The 21,960-nt window shown below is 51.7% G+C and overlaps 9 protein-coding genes across 9 annotated transcripts; 3 read left to right on the forward strand and 6 right to left on the reverse strand.

The window, feature by feature from the left end:
- Positions 1–86: 86 nt before the first annotated feature.
- On the reverse strand, positions 87–2,026 carry EI97DRAFT_434818 (uncharacterized protein). Its single transcript, XM_033798723.1, has 4 exons — positions 1,783–2,026; positions 1,650–1,726; positions 1,394–1,599; positions 87–1,299 (listed from the first exon to the last, which is right to left on the reverse strand). The coding sequence occupies exons 1-4, from the start codon at positions 1,890–1,892 to the stop codon at positions 406–408; spliced, it is 1,287 nt and encodes a 428-aa protein (XP_033652454.1). The 5' UTR covers positions 1,893–2,026; the 3' UTR covers positions 87–405.
- A 96-nt stretch (positions 2,027–2,122) lies between these two features.
- Positions 2,123–4,790, reverse strand: EI97DRAFT_421625 (translation elongation factor G). Its single transcript, XM_033797061.1, has 2 exons — positions 3,355–4,790; positions 2,123–3,302 (listed from the first exon to the last, which is right to left on the reverse strand). The coding sequence occupies exons 1-2, from the start codon at positions 4,417–4,419 to the stop codon at positions 2,397–2,399; spliced, it is 1,971 nt and encodes a 656-aa protein (XP_033652455.1). The 5' UTR covers positions 4,420–4,790; the 3' UTR covers positions 2,123–2,396.
- On the reverse strand, positions 4,471–4,927 carry EI97DRAFT_356925 (uncharacterized protein; the record flags this gene model as incomplete). The annotated part of the gene is made up of 2 exons (XM_033794909.1): positions 4,471–4,639; positions 4,716–4,927. Coding segments are annotated over 2 exons (381 nt in total), but the record flags the coding sequence as incomplete, so codon positions are not given.
- Positions 4,928–5,542: 615 nt separating this feature from the next.
- EI97DRAFT_459871 (uncharacterized protein) lies at positions 5,543–6,230 on the reverse strand (the record flags this gene model as incomplete). The annotated part of the gene is made up of 3 exons (XM_033801044.1): positions 5,543–5,856; positions 5,906–6,067; positions 6,143–6,230. 3 exons carry the CDS (start codon positions 6,228–6,230, stop codon positions 5,543–5,545), a joined length of 564 nt encoding a protein of 187 aa, XP_033652457.1.
- A 225-nt stretch (positions 6,231–6,455) lies between these two features.
- Positions 6,456–7,470, forward strand: EI97DRAFT_421628 (uncharacterized protein). The gene is made up of 2 exons (XM_033797062.1): positions 6,456–6,782; positions 6,839–7,470. The coding sequence occupies exons 1-2, from the start codon at positions 6,704–6,706 to the stop codon at positions 7,402–7,404; spliced, it is 645 nt and encodes a 214-aa protein (XP_033652458.1). The 5' UTR covers positions 6,456–6,703; the 3' UTR covers positions 7,405–7,470.
- Positions 7,471–8,337: 867 nt separating this feature from the next.
- EI97DRAFT_459873 (uncharacterized protein) lies at positions 8,338–9,747 on the forward strand (the record flags this gene model as incomplete). Its single annotated transcript, XM_033801045.1, has 2 exons — positions 8,338–8,440; positions 8,498–9,747. 2 exons carry the CDS (start codon positions 8,338–8,340, stop codon positions 9,745–9,747), a joined length of 1,353 nt encoding a protein of 450 aa, XP_033652459.1.
- A 544-nt stretch (positions 9,748–10,291) lies between these two features.
- On the reverse strand, positions 10,292–10,955 carry EI97DRAFT_93841 (uncharacterized protein). Its single transcript, XM_033803221.1, has 2 exons — positions 10,601–10,955; positions 10,292–10,529 (listed from the first exon to the last, which is right to left on the reverse strand). Exons 1-2 carry the CDS (start codon positions 10,848–10,850, stop codon positions 10,417–10,419), a joined length of 363 nt encoding a protein of 120 aa, XP_033652460.1. The 5' UTR covers positions 10,851–10,955; the 3' UTR covers positions 10,292–10,416.
- Positions 10,956–13,361: 2,406 nt separating this feature from the next.
- Positions 13,362–14,511, reverse strand: EI97DRAFT_434827 (uncharacterized protein). Its single transcript, XM_033798724.1, has one exon. It carries the CDS (start codon positions 14,385–14,387, stop codon positions 13,395–13,397), a length of 993 nt encoding a protein of 330 aa, XP_033652461.1. The 5' UTR covers positions 14,388–14,511; the 3' UTR covers positions 13,362–13,394.
- A 445-nt stretch (positions 14,512–14,956) lies between these two features.
- Positions 14,957–20,742, forward strand: EI97DRAFT_459876 (uncharacterized protein; the record flags this gene model as incomplete). The annotated part of the gene is made up of 2 exons (XM_033801046.1): positions 14,957–15,108; positions 15,159–20,742. The coding sequence occupies 2 exons, from the start codon at positions 14,957–14,959 to the stop codon at positions 20,740–20,742; spliced, it is 5,736 nt and encodes a 1,911-aa protein (XP_033652462.1).
- Positions 20,743–21,960: the final 1,218 nt, after the last annotated feature.

Below are 21,960 nucleotides of genomic sequence, written 5' to 3' on the forward strand. Positions count from 1 at the left end.
CGACATTTGAGCTTTGAACATCATTCCTTCAACGCTTGAGACTGTGCTGCTTGGAATCGAAAACGGGGGTGTACTGTGTAGTTACCTTCGGCTTCTAGCTCCTTTTTCTATGATTTAAAGCTGAACGGAAACAACAAGCTTGTATTGCAGTCAAACAGCCGTAGAACAACTCATGCTTTAGGACACGACAGGAGTCATGTCCATCTCCAACAGCATCGGTGCTGAGCAGCAAAAACAACTGACTAGCTAAATGGCCAAACGACTCGTCTAACTTGAGCCAAGGCATATGAACACGTCAACACAGTTAATCGATACAATCAAGGTAAGCAGATTCCGACTACACAGGGGAATACCCCATCTGGAACTTCCAGACCGATGTCTCCGAGTCGCAACCGTTCACTCCAATCACTCCACATCCAACCCAACCTTGCCCACCCTCCTATTCCCCTCCCACGCTCTCCTAACTGCCAAGTTTACCTGAGGAAAACTCACCACTTGGTTATGGCCCCCGTACCTCACAACTTCCAATTCCACCACCCGCCTGCCCTCTCCATCCTCCACCCTCCGATAAGCAAACGCCCCTCTCCTCACATTCTCCTGCCCCTGGATAGTCCTCCTTTCGTGCACAGGTTCCGCATTCGCTTCTCCCAGCACGATCTGCTCTAACCCAAGATAAACGGCTTCACCAAGACGGAAATCGATGTCCTGGTCATTGCGGGCGTGTAGGACGGTAATGTGCACTGCAGGGGAAGACTTGGCGGTCTTGGACGCAGAAAGGAGATACTGCAGCCTCAGAAGTGTGGGCCAGTGATCCACGACCTTGGTGGAGAGATAGGCCGCAATCTTGGGGTAGCCATTGAGCGGGCTGAGTATGGGGATGATGCCGGAGATTTTGTAGCTTTTGAGGAGGACGGGGATGTCTGGGAATGAGGCTACCAAGATGATTCCGGCGAAGGATTCTGCGGTCTTGGGAATGGGCGACGGATGGGTGATACTATGTGGGAGATGGCGAGTTGACGGGTCGGTGAAGTACAACGCTGTAGCTGCAGTGACGGCGGTGCCGAGGCTTTGACCTAGCAGAACGGTGCGGTCGGCAGGGTGTTGAAGGGTGTGCAGAATGTAAGAGACAAGACTTACGCCGTCCGTGATGACGCCGGATTCTGTCGGAATGTGAGGGTTGTTCCTGAGTGTGGAGTGGCCGAAGCCCCGGTAGTCGCAGGTTAGGAGGTGAGTATGTGGGATGCCGGAAATGGAGCGGTAGGTCGAGGGACGGTAGCCCTGAGCTACGTGGCCGGCGTTCTGGGCGTGTTAGACTACGAGGCGGTCGACTAGCTTAATCAAATACCAACTCTCTCTAGCTGATAAATGAGATAAATGGAAATATAAAACTTACTCCATGAAAATTCACAACAACCCTCCCATCCGGATCTCTCATCAACAACTTATACCCCACGGTTTCTTTCAGATTCTCCGAAACCCCACCAGCCTTCCGCACAATCTCGTCCTCATTCTCCAGATACACATCCAGCGGAAGCACGTGCCAACAAAACAACGTCTCCCTATCCGTCGTATTCAGATAGAACGGCTGAACTTGGCCCTCTACGTGAATGGTCAAATACAGAACGTTTTCTCCTCGACAAAGCACCTACTGGCAAAGCCAAAAGCCTCTGGATTAGAGACATCATGCCAGAAGTTGCCGCTTTGCACTTTACGCGCATACAGAACGCTGTGCAAAACGGTCAGATATAGATACAAGAATTGGACTCTACTCTCCGAACTCACTGCCGCTGAAATGTCGCGTTGGTTAAGCATAAAATGAAGACTGCCCATAGTCCTCCCAGGCCGGCAAGAAACCAGTAAGATTTCCTGAGGATCGGGTGGAAAGTCGGCATTCTAGTGAATGTTGCTCAGGGTCAGAAACGGAGGCCCATCACTCGTATTACGGGACCGATTACGGGTGGCCGAGCAAATGGTGCCTGAAATCGAGTTGACTGCACTTTAGGACATGGGATTGAGCGAATATATCAGCCTGCAAATCGTAATCGCATGCCCAGGTGTGTTGAAGATAGCACACATGACGCTAGTCTCTTTGAGGAAGTTAGATATAATAAAATCTTGGCATATCCGCTCTGTTTCCTTTCATGTCTTGCTCGGTGGAAAGGCGAGTTGAGCTCATGAGAGGAATGGCTATTCCACGCTATGTTTCCGTATCTACCAATACAGTAATGTACATACACCCATCCCAAGCATCCAAAGCTTCAGAGAACTCCAAAGTTCTATCCTCTATATCCAGTCATCCCTAGCCCTCAGCGGGGTATATAAACACAAAAAACGAGGTATATCACAACCGTGCATACATAATTTTCAGCTCCAAGATGCCCATTTCCATAAGTAACTTACGCGTTCCTCTCCTTCTGCTCCTTCTCGTACTTGGCAACCAACTCCTTCTGTAGCTGCGGTGGCGCAGGGCTGTAGTGGCTGAACTCCATGCTGAATTCGCCCTTGCCCTGGGTGCTTGCGCGAAGCTGCGACGAGAAGCCAAACATGCTGTTTAAACTGCAGTCTGCATAGACAGTGAAGTCCTCGGGACCAATCTCGGTGTCGTTGATGACGGCATTACGCTTGTTTAGCAGGCCGACAACGTTACCCTGGAACTCGTTCGGGGCGGTGACAGTCGTCTTCATGAGAGGCTCCAAGACCTGGGGTGCGCCGGCAATGAAGGCTTTGCGGAAAGCTTGTTGAGTGGCGTTCTTGAAAGCCATTTCGCTCGAGTCGACGGCGTGGGTGGCACCATCGTTGATCACCATGGAGGTACCCAAGACCTTGTGTCCGAGAAGAGGACCCTTCTGACATGAGGCCATAAAGCCCTTCTCGCATGCAAACAGAAACTTCTCCGAGATAGTACCTCCTGAGATCTGCTGCTCGAACTTGTTCTCAGTGAGCGTCTCGCTGGGCTCCAACCAACCCACGACACGGGCAAAGTCACCAGATCCACCAGTCTGTTTCTTGAGTGTGTGGTCGAAGTTGACACGCTTCGTGATGGTCTCGCGGTAAGCGACCTGGGGTTGCCCAGTCTCGCACTCAACTCGGTACTCACGACGCATGCGCTCCACATAAATGTCCAGATGCAACTCGCCCATACCAGAGATAACGGTTTCTTGCGATTCAGGGTCGACATGGACGCGGAAAGTGGGATCTTCACGCTGGAACCTGTTCATAGCTTTGGAGAAGTTGGCAGTATCCTTGGAGTTCTTCGGTTTAATAGACAGGGAAATGACCGGTTCGGGAACGAACATTGACGACTAGGCAATGTCAGCAACCAGGCAAAAGAGACATGTGTGACGAGCAACGCACCATAGTGTATCCAAGAGAACCATCGGTGAAGGTGTCTCCGGATGCGCAGTCGACGCCAAACACTGCGCAAATTTCACCTGCATTAATCTCCTGTACCTCTTCCATCTCGTTCGAATGCATGCGCACAATTTTAGGAATCTTCACCTTCTTATCAGACCGCGCGTTGAAGACATTCATGCCCTTTCTCAGGCAGCCCTGGTACACTCGGATATACGTCAATTGTCCAAAGTTGCTCTCTTCCAGCTTGAACGCCAAACCCACAAAAGGGAGGGAGTTATACGAAACCAGTTTGACCGGTGCCTCATTTCGCCTCTTGTCCAGAGCCATGTTTTCAACTTCGGAAGGGTTGGGAAGGTAATCGCAGACAGCGTCGAGCATGGGCTGGACCGACTTATCCGCAAGGGCGGAACCCATCAGCACTGGTGTGAACTTCAGGCCAATGGTTGCTCGGCGAATGGCGGCCTTGATCTGTTCCGGCGTGGGTGTCTGCTCTTCCAGGAAGATCTCCGCAATTTCGTCGTCAACGTCGGCAAGAGTCTCGATAAGCACTTGCCTCTTCTCGTTGGCAAAATCGATCAGATCCGCTGGAATTTCGTCTTTCACGACCACGGTTTCTCCCTTTGCACCCTCGTTGTAGATAGCCTTCATGTTGATGAGGTCGACAACACCCTGGAAGTTATCCTCCCGTCCAATGGGTACCTGGATAGCCGCAGCGGGTATCCTCAGCTTCTGATTGATATGCTCCACAGCTTTCCAGGGATTAGCTCCCATACGGTCCATCTTGTTAACGAACGATATCCTGGGGACATTATATCTCCTCATCTGGCGATCGACGGTAATGGTCTGAGACTGAACGCCGCTGACGGCGCACAGGATCATGACTGCGCCATCCAAAACTCGTAGCGCCCTCTCCACCTCAATGGTAAAGTCGATATGGCCGGGGGTATCGATCAAATTGATATGATATGTCTCATCTTTCCCATTCTCCTTCTTGGTCCAGTCGCAGAAGGTAGCGGCGGACTGGATAGTGATACCCTTCTCACGCTCCAAGTCCATGGAGTCCATCTTCGCGCCGACGGCATCCTTGCCGCGGACTTCGTGGATAGCGTTGATACGGCCGGTGTAGAATAGGACTCGCTCGGAGACGGTGGTCTTGCCGGAATCGATGTGGGCGGCGATACCGATGTTGCGAACTTTGGACAGGCGTGCGGCCTCGACTGGATCAAGATTCTCAACGATGGTTTCCTGGGATAGAGTAGAAGGGTCTTCCTTCGCTTTCTCTAGCCTGAGAATAGGCAAAGCTGGTTAGCAACGTGCATATCACCTTGGATTATGTCGAAGGCTGGGTTTGCGAAACTCACACTGCAGCAGCGGTAGATTGAAATCTCCTCTGAGCCATTGACGATCTCTCAGTCATCCACGAGCTGAAAACCAACCCATTGCTCTTCGCCATGCGCGGCAACGTCGCGCTCAACGCGAAGCATCGCGAAGGAGTTCTGGCAGCTGCCCGCGCACTACTACGGAGGCAGCTCTCCGTGAGCGACTGGGCCCGAGCCAACGACTGCACTCTCATCATGAACAAGAGTCCCTTCCGCGGTAAAAAGAAGGAAAGGAATGGAAGAAGACCAAGGATGCACCTGCCGTCGCTGTTGCTCGACCTTTTCCGCCAGAAAGATTTCGCCAGGGATGTTCGGGGAATCGGGTGTTTGCCCGCGGAAATGTGAGGCACGTGATTGGTATACTCACATCCTTACCTATGGATGCAACTCCCCCTCTATCGGGTGTAAACTGTATTACAACATATCGAGTAACCTTTCTCTTCCTCTGCACAAATTTTTTCTATCAGTTATTCACGCGATAGACATTGGTCTAGGTAGCCGAGAAGGGCTTTATAGACACGCCTTTTTTTTCTACACCCGCAAGTGAACAGATCTGCAATACTGTATTGCTATCCGTCAGTTTTGGCGTAGATCGGAATTGAAAAAGTTGCCGCTAAACACATCGGTGGGCAGGAGACTACTACATATCGATTACCGCTGAAGTACGCCTTGCCCTTTACTCACCAGCCAGCTCGCTCCTCTATACCTATGTAACAGGGCCAGCATCGCCGAAGCATACAATTCCAAGCTTGCCTTAGGGTAAACAGCATAACGGCCGGGTTTCATCCTCACCCTTTTTGGTGCTGCATTCAAGAGGCAATAAACACTGTCTCCTGCAGATGAGATACGGTACCCCAAGCCGCCAGAACAGCACCGGCGCCTGCAAGCAGAGCCCGGATAAGGTTCAATGTCGCCCACTTGTCGAGCAGCGCATTCACAGTCTCCTTCTTGGCGACACCAACCTCCGCAGCTTTGTCTTCGAGCCCAGTTGTAGCAAGAGACCGGAGCTTTTCGTAGAGCTTTTTGTTCGTTGGGACGATGAAAGCGAAGGTGTAGGGTATGATACTGGGGATCAGGATCGTGGCGGCGAGGTTCAGCTTATAATGAAGGGATCTAGGGTCCACTTTGATGCTGTTAATGCGCATACCAACACCAGGAGGCACGAATTTCACGGTGATATGTTACATATCCTAGAGCTAAGCTGCTCACGACGGCCAGTGCAGGGGCAGTCTTCTTGCCAATCGAGTAAACCGTGTCCCATTGTTTGACAGCAAGTGGTGCGGGAGCCTGCATGAGGGCGGGAACGCCGATATAAGAGATAGATGCATTCTGGCCTGATGTGTAATATTCAGTACTATTCCTAGCTATCGAGACCGTAGATCAAGTTAGCATAGGAGTTGTCCACTCACCAAAGAGGTACGCGCTCGCGGTCAAGCCAACAGCTTGAGCGATCTTGAGGCCGACCGGGACTTGTTCGTGGTTGAATCCAATGGCCATTTTGAAAAGGTAAAGAGGAAATGAGCCCGCCTTGACGCGTTGGCTTTATTCCCTCTCTCTTCCTTTATACTTTGGACGTTCGCCCGTTTGTCGTGCGAGTCCAACGTCATCCGCCGATGCCCAGGGTGGCTGGAACTTGGGAAAGCTAAGTCGAGACAGGCAGCCTCTATGCCTTTTCCGGTATCATAGGGCTGACTTTGTCAACCATCCAGCCCGACTACATCTCATCAACTCTGTCCAAAGTCGATAAAACGGACAATTCTCAAAATCATGTAACCACTACCTGGAAAACCTGTCTCCAGCTGCGCAAGGACATTGCAGGAGGTGCTTACGCACAGCCCATGTGTTGATAACCCAAACATGGATTCCGAATCTGAAACCGTACGCGTTGAGGGTGACCCCCCAATGCGGTGGACATTGTAGTCTTTCGTTCTCATTGATTCTACATTGACCTTGAAAATCGAAAGTCTCCCATGAACAGACAAGATACCCTCCTGGAGCCACTGGTAATCCAAGAACCTCCACATTCAGCATACCCTGTCACAATGTCATGTGAGAGTCCATCATTAACCCGACCCACAGCGCCTTCCCTCGCTCACCAGATTCAGTCTTCAATACCACCGCAACTCTACATCACGTAACCCCTTTACCAGCGGGCGCGACTTTCGAAACGGCCCTCGACAAGCTCCAGGACCATGATCTCCTCATCCGACTCGACCCCGAGCTTGCGCACTATGAGACCTTGCCGGCGCTGGAAGACTCGCCGAAGACCTGCCGCTACAAAGTCACAGACCACATGCATACGCTTCCGAAAGGGCTATGGGACACAACTGTGACCTTTGAGAGTCTCATTACGAACACCTCGGATGGCGTGGAATGGGTTATCAAGGCTCCGTTGGGCTTGTCACAAACGACGACATGGCGGCTTGTACGGAATAGTGAGTTGAAGGGTGGCCAGGATGAAAATGGAAATGAGGACGGAGGGCCGGGGTTCCGAGAAGAGTTGGATGGGTGGTCCCTCGTCGAAGATGTAGAGATCAGGGGCTCGCGACTGCTTGTGGGCACCGTGAAGGGGAAATGCGAAGAGAATTGGAAAGGTATACATGCGAGATATGTGAGTCAGGTTACTGGTGTAACTGCTACTTCTCCAGGGACAGATCCCCATGAAGGGTAGAGTACACATGGACCAGTCATGTAACGCATACTGAGGCGATCGGAATCTAACTACTCATTATCGTGCTCTCAATCACTCGCAGATCGCAAAATGCGATTTGCAGTCGTATTCCATCGCCTTTTCCATTGCTCTAGCCGCTGAGATCCCGGCCGATGCCTGCCACACTCTTACCAAGAAGAATTCTGCAGCTTCTTGATCCATGCAGTAATCATTTGGCTCCACTCTACTACGACCTTTTTCTTTTCATGTCAACTCTTTGCGCTATCAGAGGCCTCTCTGATATGTTCCACGCGATCCGAGAGAACTAAACCTGCCGCTGAACTTCACATTGGAAAGAGTCATCCCGGACATGCGAAGCGCTCCAGTGATATTGGACGGGTCAGCGTGTCGCCGCTCGGTGTACTCAGGGTAGAGATTATCAGGCAATGATAGCCTTCGTCAATGTAGTCAAATATCTTCAGTTGTCTACTGGTCGGATGGTAAACGCCTGATATTTAGTCGGCGGAAGTCACCGGGATATTTGTTTGCGGAAGGAGCCGCCTGGTTGTCAGTGACTTACTTAGCATGGAGACGGGTGTGTCACCACCCTAGGGTAGAGTCCTCAAAACTTTGAACCCAAGATCTACATAATTGTGCGTATGTTGAAAGATCTTTGCGAAATTGTCATTGCTGTAGATGACATACACGTTATGTAAAAAGTAACTGTCCAATGCTTCACTTCGAAAAAGAGGCGGTGTGATGAACGCGCCGAACGAGCGAGTGGAGGAAGTTCACTTCACAACGTACCGTCACCGCTTCAACCGTGGGACCTCTTGCCCCATATAAACCGCAGACCTCAACCCGTAACCTTCCCTCAAACACCCTCCCGCCCCACAACCTCTCTCCAATATCCGTCTCGCGCACAACCTCACGGCAATCTGACTTAGCCCAACGATGCTGCTCATCGAGCTTCCCCCGGAAATCCTCGGGGAAATCATCCGTCACTACGTCAATGATGTCGGCGTCGCCACGGCATGGAAAACCCGCGACGTTTGCGGTAAGTTCGGACTAATATGGATCGTCTGACGAGAGTGAGCAGCTAAACGCGGAGCAGACAAGTTCAAAGTCTCCATCACGTACGAAATCCTTGCTAAGCAGCCCGAGAGTTCTTTTCTGGGTCGACGCTGGGACAAGGGGAGTCAATATGTTCTGAGGCAAAATCTCGGAAGCTACATTCGCTATCGCATGCAGCATCCCCATGGTGCTCGATCTTTGGTGCCCGACTTCGTGCGCACTGTTGTTAGCAAGCTCATGGCGGCTTGCGGCAAAAGTGACGCCGCTACCCGTGAAGCGTACACTGACATGGTCATCAACCTTATCGTGGGGAACTCCGAATCCGTCTATACTGCCATTACCGCACCGCTCGGCACTAGTACTTTCGACAGTGCCAGCAAAGAATTCACTGGTGATGCCATCAATTCTACGGCATTCGACGCCGCCGCATTTCTAGGCAATCTCGAAGCGGTACGCGTGCTGCTCCCAAATGTCCGCGTACAGGGACGGGAATATTCTGCTCTGGGCCACTCACTTTCCTTGCCCGCGCTTAAAGGCCACATCCACATCCTTAAAGCGGTTCTTAAGTATCGGATCGAAAGGGGGGAAACTCTAAACAAATACATGGTGAGGCAGGCCATCGACGTCGCAGTGAAAAATCGTCATACAGGATGCGCCACCTTCCTACTCAACGTCTACACGAAGTACTGTCAAACAAGCAGGATGAAGGATAGCTACGTCTTTAACGCCTTTAACTACGCGCTGCGTCTCGGCCTCAACTCCAAAAACGAACAGCTGATGGTGGCTGCGTTTAGGGTAAAGTTCGGGCGCGGCCTCGTGGCCCTCTACCTCGATGCTTGGGACCACGTCATCTGTTCGGAGAACTGGTTCAGCGCGAAGTTCCTCGTTGAACACGGCTTAATCAATCCAAATCAGGAGTATCGTACCGACTGGGTTGACGACCTTTACGCAGAGTGGGAAACGCCGTTGACGGTGGCAGTGAAGACGGGGCAGCCCGACCTTGTGCAGATGCTTCTGGATCCAGGGGGGGATCCGAATGGCAGTCCTGGAATGAGGCACAAGCCGCACTGGGATGCGGTGCAGAACGAATATTGGGACATTGTGGTTGAGTTGGTCAAGCGCGGAGCAGAGGAAGGGTATGACGATCCGGTAGACGAGAGTGGTCACTGTGTCTACGAAAACTACAATGGCAGTGAGAGGAAGCATCTCAAAATCAGGCCCATGATAGAGCCAGGGCCGACGCAAGAGGAGCTATTCCATGATGCACCGGACTCGTGCAAGGCGGGATAACGGGAGGAAGGAACTCGGAGCACTGGACGACAATCTGGGTCTATGTGTCTTAGATAATTGTCACCTGAGGATCCTGGGAAGAGTGTGGATGGAATTGGCATATGACGCTTCTGAAGTCAGAGAAAGCTTACGAAGCTTTGGATGATGGATTCTGGCGGGGTTGCACGGTGTAACCATACTTCAAGTTTGGGAACTAGAGGAAGGCGAAGCTCATATAATTTGGGCAATACAAAATTACGAAGCTCAATAATTGGCTCCGTCACGTCGTCTAATTATCAATGTCAACAGCAGTGACGGTTTCAAAGCTGCCCTCTTCCGGAAAATTACGGTTTTCAAATCCACTAACCCTTTCAGCAATAAGAACTCCCCTGAGAGAGCCCAGTATGACGACCGGATGAGCAAGCGGACATCTTCACTCATACACAAACATCGGGCACCATAAAACTTGAACTTCCCGGGAAGAAAGTCTTTCCTAGCAATTCTAAAAGCAGACAAAGCAGCAACTTAAAGAAAGACGATGAATCAAAGGCGACCAGGCGCCACGCCTCTTTCCCCAATCGTTTACCGCTTCTCTCTACATACCAATCACTGGCTTCGCGTCGGTGGCGTTAACACACTTCTATTGTCTCATGCGATCTTAGCCAGCAATGGTTCGGAATCCACCCGCATTTAGCAGAAGAAGCGAGCAGACTGGACATTGATGAACCTGCAGCCCGTCTGGCCCGCCTCAACCCACTGCCAGTTGCCCCCCTCGTTGCAGTTGGCGGAGTTGTAGACCTTGACTATTTGGAAAGATCTGTTAGCACCATACGCCTGGGTGTTTACACGAAAAAACAAATGGAGGCAAACGTACGCCTGCAAGTCGTGCTGCTGTTCACGAACTCCGCGCTCTCGTGCGGGATCGCAATTCCAGTGTTCACGCAGTTGTTCCCGCTGCCCTGGCTGAAGACGGTGTCTTCGACCACGGGCGACTGGCAGCCGCCGTCACTGTGGAACAGGACGGTGACGGTGCCGGCCTGGCGCTCGGTAAGACCGGCGTTGGGAGCGGCGAGGACGGCGGCCGAAGAGGCAAGAAGGAGGGAGAAGAAGGTGGTGGGCTGCATTTTGAAGGTTGGTGGTTGGTTGTAAGGTTGGGTTTGGGAAGTTGCTTGGGTTGTGAATTGAAAGACTGAGGAATGTTGAGCTGGATGGTGATGAGACTCGAGATGGAAAGATGAGGCCTTTTATAACTTTTCAGACCAAATTTGTTTGTCTGTTCAGCTTGGTGATGGTAAGAAAGAGGAATAGGCCGTTCGGGTCCTCCGGCATCCTCTTCTTCCAACCAGGCAACAGTGACGACGATACCCCGAGTCCAACAAACCTTCTCCAAAACATCCACTTCGCGCTCAGCAAATGGGACGTCTTCAACACATACACGCACTCCCTGGTCATCCTGAGCGCATCGTTTGTTTCTTGAAACTGTGACACAGAGAAACGTCCCACGACTCGTGAAGACAGTGTACTGCGGGCACGGCGACAGGGCGATCCAGTCGACCTGATGGCCATGAAGCTCTCACCCAGCTCCGTGCCCTTCATGCGTAGCACGCAGAAACGTGATGGAAAAGTGCAGGACCGGTCCAGAGGCACTCTTACTAGGGCTATTCACCAATCAGCATGGCAATCCAGTTGTCATCCTCTCTGTCTGTAAGTCATGCCTTGTAGATGCCATGTCACGTAGCGTAGGATGGATCGTGAATGCATACGTAAGAGTCCAAGCTTTCAGGCGTACCCAGTGAGGTATTCAAACGAGTCGGAGCTTCGGGGCTTGCCGTGGGCGAGAAGGCGGGCCAGTCAGTGGTTGACGCGTGAGGGAGGCTCAGGTAGGATGCAGCTCATCTTTGTGTGTTGAACGTTAGACAATGTTCAAGGCGGCTCTAAAGGACCGCTGATTCTTTGATGCACGTCATACAGATTCGTACTAGCACAGTTTTATGGAATGTCCGCACACTTCCTAACAGCGAGTGTCGCATATTCCGTCCGTCACCAAGGAACATTCATCTCAAGAGCCTATTCGTACGTGATGAAAGGAAATACCTCGACCGTACTTACAGCTGACATCCAAGTCACAAAACCCATCCGTGCTCTCATCCTTCATCCGGGGTACGCTAAAACATTTCAACAATACCGTGCGCACCTAAACCAAGCTCCAGCTAATACAATAAGCCTTCGGCCACGCGTTGAATCCTTGCTTACCTGCCATCGGCCCGCTATCCGATATGCAAGGCGCGGTGCTCAGACCTGGTCCTGCAGTGCCCTAGCAGTGACGACGGCGGTGATTGTCTACTCGGATGCATGTCTTGAGACGAGTTCTGCCGTCAGTAACGGCAAACTGAGATACCCAGCTGGTGCTTACCCACAGTAGTAAAATGCCGTGACGGTGAGAAAAACCTTGAAGACGTTGTATGGGATTGGTTGATCGGCCGTGTGACGCTTCCTTGCGACGTGCGTGTTGTACTGCGGTCCGCGAAGGAATGACTGGTTATGATCTCACTAAACAACCTATAGTAGGGGATGTATAGGTTTCAATTCCAGTGTCTGCACTAATCTGAATAATGGCATAGGATTCTTCAAAGTTTCTCTGGAGGAATTCTGCCTGCCCTTGCGAATCCTTATGCACGAGAAACAAATCCCGGTAGTGCAAACAAGTTTCGAAGCAAAACATGCATTGAATCAACGGGCGTCAATGGATGAAAGAGCCGTCCAAGTCCAGGCACGCACGTACAACACAGTCAGCATCAGCCTCGCCTGCATCAAGAGTGAACGTCCTACGCGTACAGATGTACTTCTCTCTTCACCACTCTGTACCCAGCACGACCTCCTCATCCACAAATATTTTTCCTAAGATTAGACACTAACACCTTCTAGGAGAACGGTCTATATAAATTTTGGCGAACTCGATGCATGCCATCACCGGGCCCCTATACCTATATAGGCTCGGGCCACGTAGTACCAACAAAACAATAAGCTTCCGAGCACATTATTTCGCATAATAGAACGAAAGAGAAGTCGCCTTCTTAAATAATGCAAGATACTAAAAAGATCCTACAAAGACAGAATGTGGTCCCTACTATGTAGAGTGTTACACATCGCGCGAGTAAGTAGGAATTACAGCTAATAATAACGTAAAGATTCTACGCAACATAACGTTTGTCGCAGTCATACAGCGTACGAATCAAGTATACTTGCTTATGATAATACGTGCAAACAGCTATAGAGGTGTAGTGGCAGGTTTTGGTGTTTCTGGTCCGAGCTCCCCTCACCCGTCGTCTCGGACTGCTAGCGTGAATTCGAGAGGCGTTGCGTTGTCGTCGTCGACAAAGAATTTGCGGTTTCTTCGAGATGTATTTCACATCTCCTTTCCGTCGGGAGGGGGTCGGTTCCGTTCACCGCTGCATTGATGGTTAGGTACGCTTGTGATCACGTGCATGGTCTCGTTCTGAATGGCTTGAGATGCCTTGGGCAGCGGGGTTGTGAGTTCGAGAGCTCGACGCGTTGTGAGCTGCGGATACGCACCTTCAGTGGCTGTCGTGCAAGGCGCGGGAGGTGGAAAGTTTGCTGCTTCAATTTCAACGTCGATTAAATGGTGATGCTAACACTAGATTTGCAGTCTAAACCAAGCCCCTTCTAGATGCTTTGGATGGGTTCTCCCGTGCGAAGAACTTCTGCTTGATAGCGTACACCACCTCTCTGCTACTCAGGAGGGCAAAGTCACCTATTATGCCCAAGATGACCAGACACACGACTGCCAGGGTTGCGACCGAGAACCACGCTGAGACGCCATAGAACAATTGCCAATCCGTCTTTGCGCCTACGCCAACCTGCATGGCGCTCAACACGACCGAGAAGATGCTGAAGAAAAAGAGGTACGGTGCGTAATACTGCGCGAGGTAGTCGCCGTACTGCCAGACAATCTTGTGGAAGTTTGTCCTCTTCAAGAGTACTGGCGCCCACATATTCAGTCTCCGTAGGCGCAGCTCGCCGAATCGATACCGTGGTGAGACTTGGCTGTCTTGAATTTCGGCGAAACTGGAGATGAATATCATGAAGTCCTCGTACGTCGTTGTTACGGGGATGAGGTGTTCCTTGACTGCTATCCTGTAGTCGGATTCATGCCGAACCAGGAAGCTGTACGACCGCATGTATCCAAGGACGGCTTCTATCAGCCGCCCCTTCTCCTTTGGATCCGAATCGGCGTCCGAATCGTTCAAGTAGTGTCGCCAGAATGCCCACGACAAGAGATAACGAGGAATGGGTTTGATGAAGACCCTGCTATCGAACCAGCAAAGATGCAGCTCCGGATTCTCGGTTATGACAATGTTTCGGCCGCGAACAACCTGTTCGTGCAGAGGATTACAGTGGTCGCTCGATGGTTTGGCGACCAACCATAGATGCGGAGCCATTCTGTTCAGATCCGGTGTCATCATTTCGCGCTCCAGGAGGTTCCGGACCTCTGGTTCGGCGGCTAGGGGGATTCCTGGGTGTCCAGGAAGGCGGAGAAGTTTCGTTGTCGACACCAGCCTTTTTTGTCCTTCGATCTCTCGGAGCTGGAGCTCGGGACAGAGCTCGATCTCATGGCTGAACGGTACTGCGGCCAAACCCATGTTTCGCATTTCCACTGCCGAAGGACGCTGAACTGTTCGCAGAGCAACGATGCGGGGTCATTAAAAATATGGGGTAACAGACTGACCACAGACTGACCACAGACTGACCACAGACTGACCACAGACTGACCACAGACTGACCACAGACTGACCACAGACTGACCACAAACCGAAGGGTGTTAGGGCTTTGGCGAATGTTCCCCGAAGCCACCAGAAAGCCCACCCCATCTTCCGTATGCACACTTTGGGATGTTGCGAGAGACCTCGAGACTCGCTATTTGTGCGTTACCATCTCCCCCTGCATTGAGCTGAAAACCATCACGAACGCCACAAATATTCACAGGAATTCAGCCCCAGCCACATTGCCAGGCGCAGCGCTCCAGCCCCTGGCAATGTGTCTGTCTCAGCCGCACGGTGGGGTGACTGATCGAGTCGTCGCGATTGTCGCGGCCTCTTATTCCTCGACCTCCTATCTACCTTGTTCCCAGAATTCAGTTGGTTGCTCTCCATGAGGGTACTATGCCGCTTCCTTGCTGGCAGTCATTCGTTGGAACCACCAAGTGACCACCATGAGGATCATTCTGCAGTGGATATTTGAGGCGCCCAAGGAACAGGAGCAGCCATCGCGAGATGCGAAACTCCGTGAGCTTCACACTCCTGGCATACCGTATGCGGAGCGACCGGCTGGTGAACCCCAGTATTGCGGAGAAGCAGCCGTAGAGTATGACACCAACTATTAATCTTTGTTGCTTTGAGCCTAACATGTGCCAGCATCATCGCCGTTCATGGCCTGGACTCTGACCCGGAGACGGGATGGGCGCGGAAGCTACCTGATGGGTCTCGGTACCCATGGTTGAGAGAAAAGCTTCCGAAGGACATGCCTGATGCGCGGATCCTAACTTTCTCGTACCCTTCTTCCTTTTATGGTGACCCGACATATACATCGATTGAAGAATGCGCCAGGCAATTGTTGCGAGTCATCATCAGAGATCGCCGCCATCCTGGAAAGCTTCGGATGTGCCCAACGAGGAAGAAGCGTCCAATCGTATTCTTGGGACATAGTTTTGGTGGTCTCGTCATCAAGAAGGCTCTTCTAATCGCCAACGAATACGTCTCGGATCGGACGCTTCATGATACCAAGGAAGGTCTTCGAGAAAGGCAAAATTACCTGGACATCATCTCCGCGGTCGGTGGCCTGTTCTTCTTTGGCACTCCTCACAAAGGCTCCACCTTCTCGCGCTGGGCTGAGATGAAAATGTATGTCGGTTCCATGTGCGGACAAGCCACATTTCCAGACCTTATCAGACTGCTCGGGCCGCACTCGTTAGAGCTTCACGACATGCAGCGAGACTTCAAACGATTATACAGGGGAGACAAGCTTACGCAGGCCCTGCTGTACTGTTACTACGAGATGAAGGGCGTTCCTCTATACCCACACATAGTGGTCAGCAAAGCCTCCGCATGCATATCAGACGCCCAATGCCGAGGCTTCAATCTTACACATAAGGAACTGAACAAGTTCAAAGCTGGAGACGATTCGAATTACGACGTGGTCTTGACAGATTTGGAATATGCTGTCACCAAGTCAGCCGCGCACATCGCCAAAACATTCACTCCCGGTAATTACGGGACGACAGGCGCATCGGAGGCAAGCAAAGCCGTTGAGGTTGCGCTAAAGCCTGCCACTGGCCAGCTTGATCAACTCCGTACGCTCCTCTCCCATCGTAGACACACGCCCAAATCCTGCATGTGGATTCTCTCCCATCATGACTTCAAGCGCTGGGCATCCGATTCCAACCGTCTGGATTCTTTTTGGGTCTACGGTAAAGGTGGAGCCGGGAAAAGCGTGTTGGCCGCCTACATTATCGACTGGCTTCGAACGGATCAAGGCCGAGCAGCCGGCGCAAACTTCGACAGCTCTGGCTTTCCCGTATGCCGCCTCGACAAGAACAAAAACGCCTGCGGATACGTCAAGCCGAAAACAACGGTGCTATTCTTCTTCTTCGGCGTCAATCGTGCGAATCAGCATGTTGTCAGTTTCTTGGGGACTTTGGTACATCAACTGCTCACAATACACTATGACAATGAACAACTATTCGCGACGGCTAGGAACTTCGTGGACGAGCGGGTGCGCAACCCTGGTGCAATGGCAGACGAGGAGGCAAAGTTCATAAAACTCCTCGTCGATATGCTCACGCTCCTCGGCGCACCCGCATACATCATCGTTGACGGAGTTGAGGAAAACAGCGAAGACGATCAAGGCATCGCATGCCTCAGAGCTCTTGCTCGGCTCAAGAAGCAACTCTCGCCCCCACTGAATGCGAAGAAAAACTCAAGGGCCCAGGCCGAAGCCATGTCAAACCAAGCGGTACGACTACATATCATGGTGGTCAGCCAGGCTACCAGCTCCATCTCTTTTGCCATGCAGGAGGTACTCCCGAAGCGTGCGGAAATTGACATCTGCCGCTATACTGAAGACGACATTGCCAACTTCGTCCAGACCAAGGGCGATGAATTGATGAGACAAAGGCCAAAGCTGCAAGACGGCAGAGACAAAATCGTCCAGTCGCTTACCAATGGCGCTCAGGGCGTGTTCCAGTGGGTGAACGGAGCCTTCAAACTGTTGGAGAAGTATGCGGGCGATGTTGAAGGCATTGACAAATGGCTGGGTAATCTGCCACCAACTCTCGCACAAACCTGGGAGAAGGTGTTCATGCGATTGCCTCAAGGAAACGAAGCAGTAGATGCCCAACGGAAAATCCGCCTCGCTCTCAAGCTCCTTGCAGTGTACGCCCGCCCTCTCACAGCGACTGAGCTCTACTATGCTTACACCATTGGCACCATTGGTTTCGAAGAGGAGGATGACGGCACCTTCAAGACAATCGACGGCGAAGTTAAACGCTTGGTCAGGGGTCGGGAGCAGTTCAAAGACAGCCGGTTTGCGATCGAGGAGATTCGCGGCCTTCTGGATTCTCTTGTTGAATTCGATATCCAGAAAGGAACCGTGAAGTTAGTGCATGATTCAGTTCGACAAGCACTGCTACTTCCGGATGATTCAGAACGCCATCCTCAGAGCTCTGCTACTGAGCAACTACGGTTGGCGGGATATCAGTTTACTGGGCGCGAGGCTCAAGCAGCGGCAGCTGAGCTCTGCATGCGAATTGTTCAGAGCTCCACCTTATCGCACGCGACTTCGTTCGCAACGACGCCTATTCCATTCGTAGAGTATTGCTGGGATCACTGGAAGTATCACCTGAAACGTTCCTCAGTCAGGCCTGGCGTTATCGTAGATCAAATGATCAGAGGCGTCAGTCGTGACACGATTGCTTTCCTTGGAGCGCTCACGGAATTTGTCGGTCGAGACCTCCCTCCGGTGGGAGGCCGATACTCCGATTTGGAGTACATTCTCAGTCTGAAGCGAGCCCGCGAATGTCTTCTGCCGGCAATTGAGCCCTTGGCAACCATTCAAAAGGAACCTGAGGGTGCATTATCAATGGCTCTTTTCGGTTATGAGAAGCTGGGTGTCGTGGAAGAAAATGGTCTTCCCACAACGTACAAGAAGTGCGACGAGTTCGTTAGAAGGGTGTACCAGAGGGTTCGCGGTCGTTTGATGCCCAAGGAGACCACTGTCACCCGGCTTCGCATCGATGCATTGCTCGAGAAGCCAGCCTACAGGAAAGCTATACTAGGGTCTAGAGGGACAGCTGCATTGCTCGAAGCTGCTCGCAATCTTCGTTCTGTGGCTCTTCGCTTCGCTGTAAACCCAGTGTACAGCGCCTTGATATCTACCGCAGGCGGTACAACATTCTCGCCCATTCACCCGCTGGTCTATGTTGCGAATCTTTTAGAAGAGTGCGGAAGCGCCCCATTCTGGGATCAACTTTCGTCCAACTGGGATCCTATCGATCGATTCATCTGCAACGATGACGACCCGCAGGCGGGACCCGCACGTTTCGTTCTTCAATGCTTCGCCTGGCGAGAGCTGCAGGACCAAATCCCAGCGGCCGCAGAGCCGAATCGCCAATACATGCGTGCTGTCAGCCGACTGAACGCACAGCCCAACCCCGGCGGTCAACAGCTGCTGCGCGCATCCACCGAAAACCGAGAGCAGGTGAAGCGCCTACATGGAATGTCTGGGGCCCAATATATAACCTCCTACGTCGTGCTTGAGATCTTTGGAGGCGGAAACGAGGAGTCGTTCGTGAAGACATTCGTCTACAACCCCATCGGACAACATCACATTCGGTCCAATCTGCTTTTGAATAAGGATGGCAGCTATCTCGACAACATGTTTGAAGACCCGAAGAAAACACTAGCGCGTCACGCTCCTGAGGCCCTCATGGAAGCCCCAGTGACGGCAGCAGTGGAGGCAATTCCAAGCATCCTGAAACTGGCCTTTGTTAAATACATCACTCTCCTTTTTGAGCTCTTCGGCAACGTCGCATCTCGAGCTATCGCAACACATGCCCAGCAGATGATGGAAGTGGCCCAAGGCATCCAGCTGACACTTGGCCATGTCGATTTCCTTTGGCAAACGGCCAGCCTTGCGTCGGTTCTTCACCTTAGCCTGGCAGTATTGATGTTCCTCGTCCGCAACATCTACTTCCCTTCAGTTGCAGCGCACTACTTGAATAACCCGATGAATCGCCTTCGGCTGGCGATCAAGGACCCTGCACTGTATCTTCAATCCCAACACGACTTCTCGTGGTGGTACTGGGCACGAGCCGTATCCACTTCCTTCATATTCAACTTTCTTATGGGATACCTATCCACAGCCGGAGTAGGCGTCACGCTAGTCTTCCGCCAAATGCGCGCCTCGAATCCCTCCTACAGTGGCTTGGCATACCTCTCAGAGTACACGCTCATCGCAGTCACGTCGTTCGTTCACTTGTGCACCTTGCAAAGGCACCTGACCAGTGTCTTGTATCTGCTGGGCACAATCGTGGCTGGCGGGTACATCATGATGCATGATCAAGCCAAGATCTATTCGATCCTTACCTTCACGGTCTGGTACTGGTTCTATACGGGTCTCGGCATTCTGAACAATCTTATTATTGCCGTTTCCATGGCGGCGTTTGGCCCCTTTGGTTTTTTGGTGGTCTTTGTATCATGGGTACCGCAGTACTACCTCATCAAGCTGGTGAGCCGCCACCAGCTTGCCATTGCGTGGGTTATCTCGTGGCCATTCCAGCCGCTGGTATGGGCGGGGAGGTTCGCCTGGGTGCTGTTCCTCCATGCCTACGTCCATGTGCTGCAAATATGTGGCATCATCGTTCTATGCGGACTGGTCTTGCTCTCCTTCCACTGGTTCCGGCAACAGGTGAAGGATCCGTACGATATTGAAGGCACGGTGCGAAAGCTTCGGAAAGCGGCGAACTTGGTCAAGAACACGCTGAAGGAAGCTGAGCGGAAACGCATCGGCGAGTATCCGCTCGGGGGCGAGATTGAGGACCAGCCGCAGAAGAATCCTGCCTCGGAAAATGCCAGCGCTGCTACACCCCAAGCGACAGCGTCGAGTGCTTCGCCAGGTGTTACCCCAGCGGCTAGGCCAATGAACAGCCATCTCCCGACTGCCACAAACTCTTCCACGCAATCCCAAGAAAAAACAGGGGAGTACGTCGAACAGCGCTTCAATAATGTCCAAGATCCATCGGCTTCCTCGTCTCCACCGACCGCCAGCCATCCGTCCAGTCAAGCTTCGCCGGACGTGGACGCCGAGGAGCTGTTCAGACAGTTCTTCGGCAGCCCCAGTGTTGCAGAGCTGCTCACTAAACCGCAGATACGAAGTGAGCGCCTGAGGGAGTGGTTAAAGAGTCACCCGCGGCCGGCAACACCCTTCACAGTGAAGCCACATCAAACTCAGCCGGTTCAACCACCGACCCAGTCTTCTGCTCTGCCAGCTCAATCCAACATTGTGAGCCCCAAGGAGTGGATGAAGGGTCACCCGCGGCCGGCAACACCTAGGGTTACACCTTTCACAGTGAAGCCACATCGAACTCAACCGGCACAACCGCCGACCCAATCTTCTGCTCTGCCATCTCAAACCCAACCGGTCCGGCCGCCGCCCGAACCCTACGTTCCGCCTCCGCGTCCGCCAAAACCCATGGTCGCCCCTCCACGCAGGGTGAACGTTCCGTCACCGCCAAACGACCCGCCCGAGTCGTCTGGGACCACACCGCAAGCAACATCAACAGACGTAAATACTGCGGCCGCTCCGATCCCGGATTTTCTGAACGCGCAGAGCCTGGACGACCTGCTGAGTCTGCCGGGCCGGGAGACGGAGGGCTCCACTGGCGTTTTCAAGAACCCCAAGGTGAGGAGGCGCACGAACCGCCAGTTTGCGGTTGCGAGTTAGGGATATCCAGCAGAATTGGCCTTTTCCGCTCTTTCGTTATTCTCCTTTGTGTTACGAACTATCTGAAACGTCTGTACTACTAGTGGGAGTGGGATCTTCTATGGGATGGGCTGGGGATTGGGATATACCTTATATGTGCATTTTCTTACACGTCTTAGTATGAAGCGTATTGCTTCGAGCTCTCGTTGTTGGTTCTCCTTTCAGTTGCTCGAGTTTTAGGGGCATTAATCAGAAGATAACTCACCGCTATCGGTCTGGACCGACAAGTCTGGAATCTGATTTTATTCTCTTCATTAGTGATCGTCAACTTGAAATATAAGAGAGTCGAGAATTTCAATTTCCTGTCACGCTCTCCGCGTATCCTTGATTCAGGTAACCATTTCAATGGGCCATACGCTGACTGGCAGACCTCCTTTGAAGGAGGCAGTACTTCTCAATCTCCTATCGACAACTGTCGATTGGTACTGCGTACTTACGCACCATTCCTTCCGCCATCGACAACTACATGTCCTACTCTCCTCCAAAAATGAATGGGTTTGTCAACTATGAAACATAATCGAATATATCCCTGCCCTCCCAACCTCGTCGTCTCCAATCCCGATATTTTCCCCAGAACCCATCATCCAAGAGTAAGAACCATAGCAGTTCTCTATGACCCCGAAGACCGCCTCTTTTATTCACAACCTGCGTGCCCGACTGGCAGCCATTAGCAGTATGTACCGGTCTGGGGACCTGGGCATAGATCAGCCCGCCAACTAGGAGTCCTATGACCTACTCCAACTCACCCGACGCTGGCGTCGAGTCGTAACCCTCGCAATATCACGCTTCTTGATCCGCTTGTTGATAGTGCCGGACGGCTCCATATCAAGATCAATCGCATCGAGTTCGTCGAGGAGTCCGTTCAGCTTGAAAGGAAGGAAGGAAAGTCACTGAGGTATATACCCACTCTACTATTGGAACCGCTAGCAAGGTTGGATTATCTTTCTTTTATTCTTGTATACTATGTTATATATACATAACTTTTCTTTCTTCTTTTTTTCCTTTTTTTAGCCCCTTAATTTAATTTTATTTTATTATCTTTTAAAAGGCTTTTTTGTCTCTTTCCTCTCTTAAATTTGCTCTATTATTTCCTTCTTTTAGTTTTTTCTATTTCCTTTCTTTCCTTCTTCTAGTTTTTATTCCCTTTTTTCCCTTTTTTTTTTTTTTTTTTTTTTTTTT

The sequence above is a fragment of the Westerdykella ornata genome (assembly GCF_010094085.1).
Source record: "Westerdykella ornata strain CBS 379.55 unplaced genomic scaffold EI97scaffold_17, whole genome shotgun sequence".
In the NCBI taxonomy this organism is placed as follows: Eukaryota; Fungi; Ascomycota; class Dothideomycetes; order Pleosporales; family Sporormiaceae; genus Westerdykella; species Westerdykella ornata.